General features: G+C 50.1%; 1 protein-coding gene across 8 annotated transcripts in view; it reads left to right on the forward strand.

Moving 5' to 3' along the window:
- Positions 1–12,723, forward strand: part of SCN8A (sodium voltage-gated channel alpha subunit 8) — a 48,753-nt gene continuing 36,030 nt past the window's right edge. For all 8 annotated transcript variants that reach the window (XM_074164852.1, XM_074164854.1, XM_074164856.1 and 5 more), the window contains exons 1-4: positions 1–276; positions 10,215–10,333; positions 11,525–11,614; positions 11,821–11,949. In XM_074164852.1, coding sequence (XP_074020953.1) covers positions 1–276; positions 10,215–10,333; positions 11,525–11,614; positions 11,821–11,949 — 614 coding nt within the window. The remainder of the gene's footprint in view (positions 277–10,214; positions 10,334–11,524; positions 11,615–11,820; positions 11,950–12,723) is intronic.

Here is a 12,723-nt window from a genome sequence, read left to right on the forward strand (position 1 = left end):
ATGGCAGCGCGGCTGCTCGCACCACCAGGCCCTGATAGTTTTAAACCCTTCACTCCGGAGTCTCTGGCGAACATCGAGAAACACATCGCGGAGCTGAAGAAGAAGCAGCGTCCAAAGCAAGACAGCAGCCACCGGGACGACGATGAAGACAGCAAACCAAAACCAAACAGTGACCTTGAGGCGGGGAAGAATTTGCCTTTCATCTATGGGGACATCCCAAAAGGCCTGGTTGCTGTACCGCTGGAGGACTTTGACCCTTATTATATGACCCAGAAAGTGAGTCTGCGAGAAAGAAGTCACTAAACCGCCTTTTTCGTAGGAAATTGCAGGTTTGGGTATGATTTGAGTGGAAGACAAAGAATGGAGTCTTTGGATGGGGCTTGTTTGTTTTGTCTTGTATTTTTCTTCGAGGTTTAACAGAGATGATGCGATCGATCTTTAAGCACCTGCTTGGATGGAGTTAGGAGAACAAGGTCTGGAAACTAAAAATACATGAAGTTGTGCTAATGTGCCAATTTTAACCATGAAGGCAATGAGAAGAATTTAATTGAGGGGTAACGGTAATGGTTTTATGTGTGTATTTCGTTACTTGCATGGAATTCATCTGAATTTGATCATTATGAAGCAGTGGGATATAGAATGCTGACAAAACAGAAGTGAGATAAACTAACTTACTTTCATCGTCATAATTTTTATTTTTAAAATATTTGCCTGTGGAATTAAGGTGATACGGCAGGAGGCATCTGTGATGGTGCTGCCATGTATGAAGAAATGGTGTCGCAAGGGAGTGGTGAGTGAGCAAAGGCTCTGCTGGAGATGGACAGGAGGGGTCTTCTGCTGGTGAAAGAGGGAAGAGCATGAGCACTGATATTCTCAGAAGGCTGGATGACTTAAAACTGAGGTTCTTTTCTGCTCTTTAATTTCATTGCTTGCTTTGATAGAAATTTAATTTGAATAGGCTGGGGTGATTGCCATCTGTAACTCTGGCTTGGCTGAGCCACTCGAGAAGCTGGAGTTTGACCGCGTGTGTGACAGTTGTTGTGATGTGACCGTTCCAAGCCTGGGTAGAACAGCTGTCATGGAAAATTGGCAGGTTGTCGTGGGTAACAAAATGTTTTATGACTTTGTATTGGGGCAGACGTTGCTTGCCATGCTCAGAAGGGATACTGTGACTGGCAGGGCGTTATTCACTTGAAATCGACTGAGTTTGCTGCTGAGGCTGGGTGTAACTGAGGAGTTGATGGCTCGTTTGTTGTGTCGGTGGTGCCAGGAGCAGAGGTACCAGCTCAGAACAGGGCTCTGAAGGACAGGGATTTGTGCCTGTGGTGGGTACAGGCAGGCTGGTGTTGAGGTGATGTTGTGCTGAAGGAGATGTGTGGGCAGCTGCTGTCGCTGGTGAGAAGGCAGCCGACCTTATCCCTCTGAAATATTTTCTCTTTATTAAACAAAGATTTTCTCTTCATTACTGGCATTGCCTGGTTTTGGTGTGGGCGGGCTGTGGAAGGGAGACCTGCAGCTGGGGAATGGTTCCCAGGCTCTCTTTGGCTGTGTGGCCTCTTGCACCCAACCGGAGAAGGAGTTGTGAGATGTCACTGCAGCCCCGAGCAGGAGCTCTTGGTGCCCTCTTGGTGTTCGCATAGTTGAAGGGATGTGGGAGAACTGGTCCCTGTTCTTCCCAGCTACAGCAGGAGAGCAGTGCTGCGGGGCAGTGGGCACTGCCAGCTCCTGGAGCACTGGGCAGAGGCTTCGTGGTTGTCTTAGGTCCTACCAGAAGTCAGAGGCAGAGTTCCCCATTGGCCCTCACGCTTTATCAGTGTCCGTATTTGCCTCCCAACACAGTGTGACAGGAGAGACGGGGAGGGACTCGTGATCAGGGAGGGGAGCGATGGGACGAGGGGGAAGGGTTTGACACTGAGAGAGGGGAGATTGAGGTGAGATGTGGGGAAGAGATTCTTTGCTGTGAGGGTGGTGAGAGCCTGGCCCAGGTTGCCCAGAGAAGCTGTGGCTGCCCCATCCCTGGAGGGGTTCAAGGGCAGGTTGGAGGGGGCTTGGAGCAACCTGGTCTGGTGGGAGGTGTCCCTGCCCAGGTAGAACGAGATGAGCTTGGAGGTCCCATCCAAGTCTAACTGTTCTGTGATTCTATCAATAACTCTCTCATTTTTAGAGAAAAACAAGCCACACTCCCAACTTTGAAGGCATCTGTCATGTCTCCAGAAGAGAGCCGTCTTTGCTGGCTCACTGTGCGGGGACACGAGCTCTCGGCGGAGCTTGAGCAGCTGCAGATGGAGGGGAAGGTTCTGGAGATGGGAGAGGAGCTCACACAGCCCTGCCAGCCTGGCGTTACTGCTCCGGGAGGGGAGCCGTGCTCTCCCCATAAACACTGGATTAATGTTTTACTGGCCCCGTTCCTTTTGCATCCCCTTCAGCGTGGCCATGGCTTCGCTGTGTGCTCCTTCTCCGCTGCTTCAAATAGTCAGTGACTTCCCACAAAGAGGTTTTTTTTAAGGCCATTAAAAAAGGCCCTTCTCTGAATCATCAGGAATTGTGAATCTGTTTGAATCATGGGAAGTTTTCCAAGATTTTTTTTTTCCCTCCTCTCCAGCATTTGCCAGAAGGCTTTGCATCATAGCTCTGCTCTGCTCAAGCTGGACATACAGCATGCATAGGAACAAATCAGCTGGTTGCTTTTCCTTGCAGTAGGACACAGTGATCTTGGTTTATCTAAGGAAACTGAAACTGCATTTTGACTGAGAAGCTGAACTTTCCAGTGGCCTGATAACTGATATTTAAAGGAGAAACAGTGTGACCTAGAAACAGAACCATGGCTCAGGGAGTCAAAACTCCCGGGTTCGGAGCCCAGCCCGGCAAGCGATGGTTTTGTCCCAGCTACTTCTCTTTTCCCTGCTGGGTTTTATTTTGCAGACTGGGAGTAATGACTCGGGAGAACCAGGAAAGTCCCTTTGCTCACAGGTAGCAGATTTTGGAGCTGATTTAGCTCCTTTTTGTCTTTATCTAAGTACCAGAGAGAATTTTTTTCATGATTCTTTTTTTTTTGTGGATAGTAATCACCTTCCAGTTCCTGGCCTGAAGCACGTGGTAGAAGCAGTACTGGCCCATGGTATTTGTTGTGGAAACCTGAAACATTTCAGTTTAAAAACCCAAAAGGCAGGTAATGTTTACATGTGCAAACAAAATTCAGGGAAGCTGCCTGTGCAAGCGTCCCTGGCAATGAAAGCAAAGCAGCTGGTTGCCCATAGCCTGGTTTTCCTCAGTGTTTGCTTAAGCAAGAGGTAAGGACCATCATCCTCTCTTATTTCTGCAGCCTTATTAGTATTTCTATTTTTTAATGTTTTTCCATATTTTAGACCTCTCTTCTCTTCCCTTTGAGGGCTATGCTATCATTCCTGCTAAACAATTCCTCGCCCTGTTCTTTCCCATGGAATGTGACTTTTGCCAGGTTGTGGTCATTCTCCTCAAGTAACTTCCATTTCACTCAACTCCCGGGAATCTCACACTTGCTACAGAAGAAGGTAAAGGTGTTAGTACTCCTACAGGGACCCCATTTACGAGGCAGTAGAAGATCCCTGAATATTCTGGGAATTGAGACAGTATCTAAGCTTAGGTGGTTTGATCTTAAAGGAGGAATCAGCCCTGCAGCTGCAAAAGGCTCTCTGTACGTCCTCATCACCCGAGGTGAGGGCAGGACTGTCCGAGGTCACCTATAGCTTGCAGATGAGCACCTGAGGATCTGCCCAGTGTGGATGTGCCAATGGAGTGACTTGCAGCTTCATCAGGTCACATGCGCGGTTTGGAAAGTGGCCCTCGGGCCCAGAATGTCACCTTGGCTGTGTGGGACTGGGGAGGGAGCAGGGGGGTGAGGGCCCAGCTGGCGGGAGGCACGTCTGGATCCAGCATGTGCCTCCAGGAGCCTTCGCTGACGCCTTCTGCAGGGCGATCGAGTGGCCCCGCAAGGTCACGATGCTGTTAATGAGGTTTGCATTTCAGTGAAGTCACCCAAACAGGGAAGAATCAGGACAATCTCAAAAATCAACCTTTTATCCTTATTTCCAAAAGCTAATTACCTTTTCCAGGTCTTGTGTGTTTAATTTTATTTTTTCTTCCACTCGGAGAGGGGGACAGGGATGACTTGTCCATCTAATATCTTCTGCCTTCTCTATTCCCTTCACTGAATAGCGCAGCAGATACGGAGCTGTTGGAGCAGGGCCAGAGGAGGCCCCGGAGATGCTGGGAGGGCTGGAGCCCCTCTGCTGGGAGGACAGGCTGAGAGAGTTGGGGGGGTTCAGCCTGGAGAAGAGAAGGCTCCGGGGAGACCTTGGAGACCCTTCCAGTCCCTCAAGGGGCTCCAGGAAAGCTGGGGGGGGACTCTGGATCAGGGAGGGGAGCGATGGGACGAGGGGGAAGGGTTTGAGACTGACAGAGGGGAGATTGAGCTGAGATGTGGGGAAGAACTTCTTTGCTGTGAGGGTGGTGAGAGCCTGGCCCAGGTTGCCCAGAGAAGCTGTGGCTGCCCCATCCCTGGAGGGGTTCAAGGCCAGGTTGGAGGGGGCTTGGAGGAACCAGGAGGTGTCCCTGCCTGGGGCAGGGTGGTTGATGTGTCACAGCAGAATGAAAAGAGGGGTGCGTTCTCTCCCCATCCTTCCTGGGGGTTGGATGGAGGCAGGGTGTCACGGAGCTGTTTCTGTTGTACGGTTGTTGACCAGACGGCAGATGAGGGTGCGGGTTGTGTCCGGTCCCAGGCATTGCCGTGGCAGGTCAGGGGGTGCCGAGCGTGGGACGGGCCGGGAGAGTCTCTGCTGCCATCCCCGGCGTGGCTGCAGCACATTGGGATGAGCAGAAGGAGGAAAATCGTTTCCACTTCTGAGGCAGAGCGGATTTCCTTACACAGGCAGGCTGTGATATCGCTAAAACTTAAAACCAGATCAGATTCTCAATACTGCATGTGGAACAATCTTTATTTTTTTAAGATATATCTTTCAGGTGTTTTTTATTTGATACATCTCAAAAAATGTCAAGGATTTTTCCTACATTGGGCTTGAAACAAGAGATTAAAGCATCAGCAAAAGGTGGCAGATACTTTTTTTCCCTATAAGCTTTTCAGTGGTGAAGAATAAGTTACTAAGAAAGAATAAATTTATACCCTTTTAGGGAGGATGTAAAAATAAATATTGAATAACGTGGTTTCTGTATTAGGAAGTACACCTCTATGAGCCAAAACAGACTTGAAAAATATTTTGCATTGACGTTTAATTCTGTATGTACTTGCTCAGCCTACAGGGTGCCAGAGTTCCCTGTAAATTAATTTTGAAAATAGCTATGTTAGAGCAACTTGCTCAGGGTGTCATCAGAAAGCCGTCGCTCTCTCCTGCTCGGCACCGAGTACGGCAGCCGTCACTTACCGCTGTGGGAACAGGGTTCCATATGTTCTTGGGCTGTTCATAAAGCTGTTTTCTTCTTAAGTCTTCTGCCCACTCCTCCTCGCTTTTCAACCATTACAGAAATGCTCAATGTAAAAGCTGCACGAAGCAAGGGGCTTTGAAATCGTCGTGGAGCTGGAATGCTTTTTGCCATCACTGGGTCAGCTCTCTCACGCTCTCCAGCACAGCTTCTCTAATGCTCTACTTCACAAACCGGCTTAGAGAAGACTTCTCTTTTGTGATCTTCTTTTAAAGGAGAACTATTTCTAGGGTTTCTGTAAAGCGTAGGTTCCCAGCCAACGTTAGAAAAACTAAAGTGGACAGAGCCTTTTTCACAAGCCTTTAACAACAAGCTGAGACCTCTGGAGGTGCACCCAGCCTTCCTCTCTCAGAAGGCGACTGCAAAACCCCGTTCCCCAGGTATCGCCTTTCTCTGAGTTTCGAGCTTTGCCTCAGCAGATCTTAAAAGGGCTTAAGGATGTTCTTGGAGCTCCACCAGCAAACGTTTTAAGAGCATGCAGCCATTTTGAAATTGAGTTTTAATATGTCAGCAGCATAAAGAAAAACTAAGATACGGTTTTAAATTGCCAAACAGTTCTTGGCTTTTGTGCTCCTTTTTCTATTGCCAAGGCCAAGCGGAGATCTACCCAGGATTTTATGGGACACGCAGGGGAACTGGAGCAGCGGATCTGGGAACCGTCAGAATCAATGAGCATATGGCACGTGACTGGGGTTCGGGTTGTACTGAGAGGCCCAACTGCAGTGGGTGTCATGGAGAGGAGTAAGTTCAACAAGCGTTATGGTCTGGAAAGAGAAACCTGGGCAGAGCATGGAAGAGAAGACAAGGAGCTGCCCCATGTTAGGTCATGTCATAGGTGACGGACCAAGCTGGCAAGCAGAACGTGGAGTTCGTGTTTGGTGGGCGATTGCCCTGATTGCCAGATGAGACAGCCCATATTACAACTGAGAACACCACATTTCTGGGTTGATCCCTATTGAAAATGTGTTTCCACGTAACCCTGCAGTGTGCTGGGGCAGGTGGTCTCTGACCCCCCATACACCTTCCCCGACCGGGTCCAGCTTGCTCTTCTAGTGCAGGTCTAGAGCCTTCAGGTTGGTTACCATCTTACACACACGTCCCCGTGTCTCCGTGTGGAGAACGGTGTTACTGCTGCCTTGCTGGGTTCTGTCTGAGCAAACCGTCAGGTTCCTGCACAGTCATTTCTCCCATGTAGAAATAGAGGTGTAGTGATAGAATCACAGACTGGTTTGGGTGGGAAGGGACATTAAAGATCATCCAGTCCCCACCCCTGCCCTGGGCAGGGACACCTCCCACCAGCCCAGGTTGCTCCAAGCCCCCTCCAACCTGGCCTTGAACCCCTCCAGGGATGGGGCAGCCACAGCTTCTCTGGGCAACCTGGGCCAGGCTCTCACCACCCTCACAGCAAAGAACTTCTTCCCCAGATCTCACCTCAATCTCCCCTCTTTCAGTGTCAAAGCCATTACCCCTCGTCCTATCACTACATGCCCTTGTAAAAAGTCCCCCCCCCAGCTTTCCTGGAGCCCCTTTAGGGACCGGAAGGGGCTCCAAGGTCTCCCCGGAGCCTTCTCTTCTCCAGGCTGAACCCCCCCAACTCTCTCAGCCTGTCCTCCCAGCAGAGGGGCTCCAGCCCTCCCAGCATCTCTGGGGCCTCCTCTGGCCCTGTTCCAACAGGTCCATGTCCTTGGGACGTTGGAGGCAGCACCGGGGGGTGTCTCCCCAGAGCGGAGCAGAGGGGCAGAATCCCCCCCCTCGCCCTGCTGGCCACGGGGCTGGGGATGCAGCCCAGGGTGTGGGGGGTTTCTGGGCTGCCAGCACATGCTGCTGGCTCATGTTGAGCTTCCCGTCCACCAACACCCCCAAGTCCATCTCCTCAGGGTTGCTCTCCATTCCCTGCCCAGCCTGTCTTTGTGCTTGGGATTGCTGTGATGCAGGTGCAGGACCTTGCGCTTGGCCTGGCTGAACTTCATGAGGTTGGCATGTTCTGACCTCTCCAGCCTATCCCCATCCCTCTGGATGGCATCCTGTCTCTCCAGCTTGTTGACCACTGCACACAGCTTGGTGTCATCAGCAAACTTGCTGTGGTGTCCTCAATCCCACTGTCCCATGTCGCCAGCAAAGATGTTGAACTGACCCCTGAGGAACCCACTTGTCACTAGTTTGAACTTGGACGTGGAGCCCTTGACCCCAACCCTTTGAGTGCGGCCATCCAGCCAGTTCCTTATCCATAATGAAACTGAGCTACCTCACGGAACCACCGCGCAGGGTTTTTGGGGAATTTCCGTCTTTGTCCAGCTCAGTCATGTCAAAGATTTCGTTGCTTAAAAGCTGCGGTAGAGCTGAGGGCTTGGTGTTGTGCTGGGGACAGAGCTGGAGCCTGTGAGCATCCCCCGGCGGTGGGTGTCCTGCCCCTATGGCTCTGCAGAGGACAGTGAAAGGGGATTTAAAGATAAGTGATGTGTGAGTCTTGAAAAGGTGGTGGTGTCGGGGAAGGAGGGACAGCTGGCTCTTAAAATCGGGTGGCACTGGAACCCCTCTGTAACCTGCAATTCTGAAAAGCTTACAGCCTTTTAGAATATCGCTACGTGCCAAGGTAATCTGCTCATTAATTCTTGATGCTGCGTTTGAAGAGCCGTCTGGGGTTGTCTTGAAAGTGCTTTTATTGGGAGGTGCATTAGTGGTTCTGGTAACTAATCTTTCTCACTCCGTGCTGCACCACAATCTGATTCTGATTTCCTTCGCAAATAATTTACTGCTCAATGGTCTAATTTAGCCAAATGAGCTAAAATCCATTGTTTCACTTACTAGGAGGGAAATGACAAATTTCATGAGTGAGTCCCCCAGGGAAGCACGGTGACGGCGTTGGCAGAAAGCCCTTGTGGGTTCCCTGCTGCCGGGGGGGGGCTGGAGCCTCGCTCCGTCCATCGGCCTCCCTGGCCCTGCCGCATCCTGCAGGGAACGGCAGACGGGAATGCGGTGCCAGGAAAGGGCTCTGGCTTCTCACTGCCCACAAATCTGCTTCTTCCTTCCCAGCCGAGCAGTCGGCGCATGGAGTGTGTGGGTGTCGAGCAGCCCGAGCTCCAGTTCCTTCTTCCTGGGGGGCTGCGGGTGGTTCTCCTGGTGGTTTCTGTGTTTTAGGGATGGAGAGCGGAGACCGATTCTGCCTCACCTTTATGTGATTCATTCCGTGGGTTCTGTATAAAGTAGCGGACCTTACTGTCTTCCTAATTAAAGGGGAGGAGAGCACGTGGCTGTGCCCGGAGCTGGCGCAGAGGTGGGATGTGCTCAGCGTTGTTCCTGAGCGGGGACGCGGGTGTCCAGCCGGGGGGAACTCTGCCGGGACGTCTTCTTCCTGCTGACCTGTGTCACAGGTGGAAATACTTGACAGCCTTATGATTTAGCAGCAATTCAAAATTTTTTTTAATGATGTGAGGTAGATCAAGAGTTGAGTTTTAGCAGCACTTAATCATTAACCAGTTTAAGGATTTGCAAGATGATTTAACAAAATAATTGAACAGTGACTTAGTTACAGGTTCGAAGATGGCCAGGTTCACATGAACCTACTCTCAGGTGTCCTCCGTCACTACGTACACACCTAGGAACATGCAAGCAGACAACACACAAGGGGTCACACACACACCTACATCCAAGTTTTAACTATTAGGACTGAAGGTCCCTTCACAACGGGTGACTTCAGTGAGTCGAAGGGTCCCCTTTTTGCACACACACGGACAAATATTTGGACCCAGTAAAGGATAAGAACGTCCACACGCGTCGGAGCTGATGTGTGCATGGGAGAGGTGGGGGAGCGAGAGGCCGCGGGTTACAACTTCCCTCTTCACGTCTGGAGCAAACTCTCACACTCGACGGGCCATCACTGGGACTCGATGGAACTCCATGGGCTTGCCTTGCCCTGGCGTTTGCCCGAGCGGCTCCTGAGGCGGGGGAGGTGCTGGCCACAGCCCGCTGCTCAGAGGGTCCCGCTGGAGTCCCTACTTGTAGGATCCCAGGTAATTGACTGTCCCCGGGTATTTTTCCCTTCTGGCCCAACTCGGATGATGGAATATTCTGGTACTTTCCACCACTTGTGCAAGTCTGGACCTTGCTGGATCTGTGAGCTCTGGTGTCACCCGCGTTGGGCCATGCCCCGGGTGCAGATGTACCGGCTGTCGGGGGGGACAGTCCCCACCATGGGGGAGCGGGAGCCGGGCCCTTCAGGGAGCGCCTCAGCACCCCAGTCCTTCACCTTCCGCCGTTCACGCCTGACGTCCCCTGGGTTGGGATGCGGCCCAGGGATGGGGACTCGCACCAAGCACCGAGTGGCCAAAAAGGTGGGGGGTTGCACCCCCACGACCTGCCGATGTCCCCGTGGTGGGGAGGTGCTGCCGGGATGGGCTGGAGTTGGGGCTCGGCGGCCGGTCCTGCTCCCGCCCTGGGCCCCGGTTGGTGTCTGTGGGTCAGGGATAACGGCGACGGGGGCCGGTCTCTGAGGGGGGAGCTCGCCTCTGCGCTGCCCGGGTGTCTGGGAAACGGACGGTTTGGAGTAGAATTACTCGCATTGTACCGGTAGGTATGTTTTATCCTCATGGGAACTTCATAAAGGAGATTGTTCTTTTAAAAAAGCAGAAAATGCTATTTTTTACCATTGAAGTTGTTCGTCTTTTCTTGTACGATTCACACTTTGATTTTCATGCATTAACTCTCTCTCTCTCTTTCTTTCTGTCTTTCTCTCTCTACAGACCTTTGTAGTACTAAACAGAGGGAAGACACTCTTCCGATTTAGTGCCACACCTGCCTTGTACATTTTAAGTCCTTTTAATCTGTTTAGAAGAATAGCTATTAAAATTTTGATACATTCATATCCTTTTTATTACTGAGTTATTTTTGCCTTCGTATATTCATTGAAAACTCTCTTACCTGTTGTCTTATTGCTGGGTTCCAATGGTGTCTATGAACGCTGCACCTGGTGAGGTTGGGTTGGTCTCAGAGCAGACACAAAAATATGGGTTTTTTGAACGAAAAAGCATGCTCCTTTGAATACATCCAATCAAGTAAACAGTATGCTTATTTTCCCCGCTAAATTGCACCTATCTCTGTTCTTCCATCAGTGCACAGACACTGCTACGCTTTGGGACAGACGTGGGTTAAGGTTGTACCTCACACGAAGAGGAGTTGAACTTTACCTAGCTGCTGAACTGGTGAAATAGAATTAGTGTCCGGAGAAGGAGCCAAAGATACCTTATATGTGATTAGACGCTGACTAATTTCTTGCTCTTTTGCTATCTCTCAAACTCCTTCTCCTGGTGAAGCTGCCCCAGAGTGTCCCACTGCCGGGCTCCAGGCGGCTCCAGCAGCTTCGGGAGCATCATCTGCGTGTGTTATTAGGAGAGGGGAAAAAAGTAGTGTATTGGGTGAGCTGCTTTGCCCTGTTTATTTATTTATTTTTAGAAAGCACTCTGAAAGGAAAACCTGTTCATTTGTTGCTTTAGAGGCTTCTATATCCGTATGTCCTGCATCTCATCTGAAGTAAAAGCCTTTCTATCTTCTCAAACTCAATTTGGGACCCGAGGCTGGAAGGGTTTTCCGTAGCTCCTGTCTCTCATCCTGCAGGCACAGAGGGAGCCCAGATGTTTGGGAAGATTTGTAGGGTTTTCTCCAAGCTAAATCCTGGGTGCCGATGGAGTGCAATGCTGCTTTCCTGTCGGATGTATTAGCAGACAATCTATTTTGATGTTACTGAATAGATGGAGTTATTTAGGGAGACATTTTCATTTAGGCATGTGATTTTTAAATTGCTAAGACATACCCGAAAATGTAAAATAAATTGAATGCTGATGTAAGAATACTATTTATAGATAGTCACCCCTGCTCCTATTCCCCATGGCTGATGGAAGCACCTTGGCTGCTATTTGCAGTCCCCAGAGAATAGACTGGAACTGGTTGAATTTCGTTGCTGTATGGTGGTCGTTAGGGAGCCACGGGGGGAGGGGGGGGGGGCGGAATGTGAAGAGCCACCCTTGTGTCCCTTTGATCCTTGACTTTGTTCCACAGTATTTAGCATGATCATTATGTGCACTATTTTGACCAACTGTGTATTCATGACTTTTAGTAACCCGCCCGAATGGTCGAAGAATGTGGAGTAAGTAACACTTCTTGTGTGAATCTCACCGAATGTTGTTTTTCTATTGGCAAATCTGTTCCCACTCATGTATGTGTTCGCATGAATATGAATTGTCTTTTATATCCACCCTGCTTAGACAAAAGTGTTTGTAATTCATCTTTTTTCATGACTACAATGGCATTTCTGCAAACTTCTCAGTGCGGCTCTCTCTCTCCCCGTCACAGGTATACATTCACTGGTATTTATACATTTGAATCACTTGTGAAAATTATTGCCAGAGGTTTCTGTATAGACGGCTTTACTTTCCTACGGGATCCATGGAACTGGCTAGATTTCAGTGTGATCATGATGGCGTAAGTTGCGTTTTCAGATTATTTCAGGGATTTGTGGCATGCGGGAGGGGGTGAGACCTTAGGGAGAGGGTGGGTGCATAAGGGAAAAGTAACTCAAGGAAACCTTAAGTGAATCCCCAAAAAATTTCTTGCAAAAGAAAACTTTAGGCTGACACAGAGTCACAGATCTAAAATGCAGCTCCATGGAGTTAGTGAAGTTGCTGCTGCAAAAAGAATGATTTTCTGAAAACTGCCTTTATTAATATAATACTTAATAATCGTGCCTGGCATTTTAGGTTGCTCCCGTGCCAGAGTGGCAGCTTGTTCTGTTAAGCGCAGGACAGGGAGCCAAACAAACATCTTTACTGTCTATTCTCTGCCCCTCCTGCCCTCCTCAGGCTCACGTCTGAACATTTCCTGGGGTGAGACTTCAGTTGAACAGTCGTTAATTAAACCATTTCCCAGGAAGGGGCAGTGTCGGGAAAGGAGAGACTTCATTGTCCTTCCTCATTCTTTTCCCTTGTGCCGGATCAGCTGACATCGGTCCAATACAATACGGAGGGTTCCTGGGGACGTCCGAGCTCAGAGCTCACCAGGAGATGCACACTGGGATTCTGGGGTTTTTCCTTCTCGGCCTGCGCTGGCCATTGCTTGGGCTGGGGAACAGCAGGGTATAACACCCGCAGCCCGAGTCGCCACTGGAAAAGTTGATTATTTTTTTTTTTCCCCTTTTACATTAGTTTTTGGGATATTGCACGTGTGCAAGTTTGGGCTCCTGTGGTCAGCAACGGCCAG

Source organism: Numenius arquata, chromosome 29 (assembly GCF_964106895.1).
Source record: "Numenius arquata chromosome 29, bNumArq3.hap1.1, whole genome shotgun sequence".
Lineage (NCBI taxonomy): Eukaryota > Metazoa > Chordata > Aves > Charadriiformes > Scolopacidae > Numenius > Numenius arquata.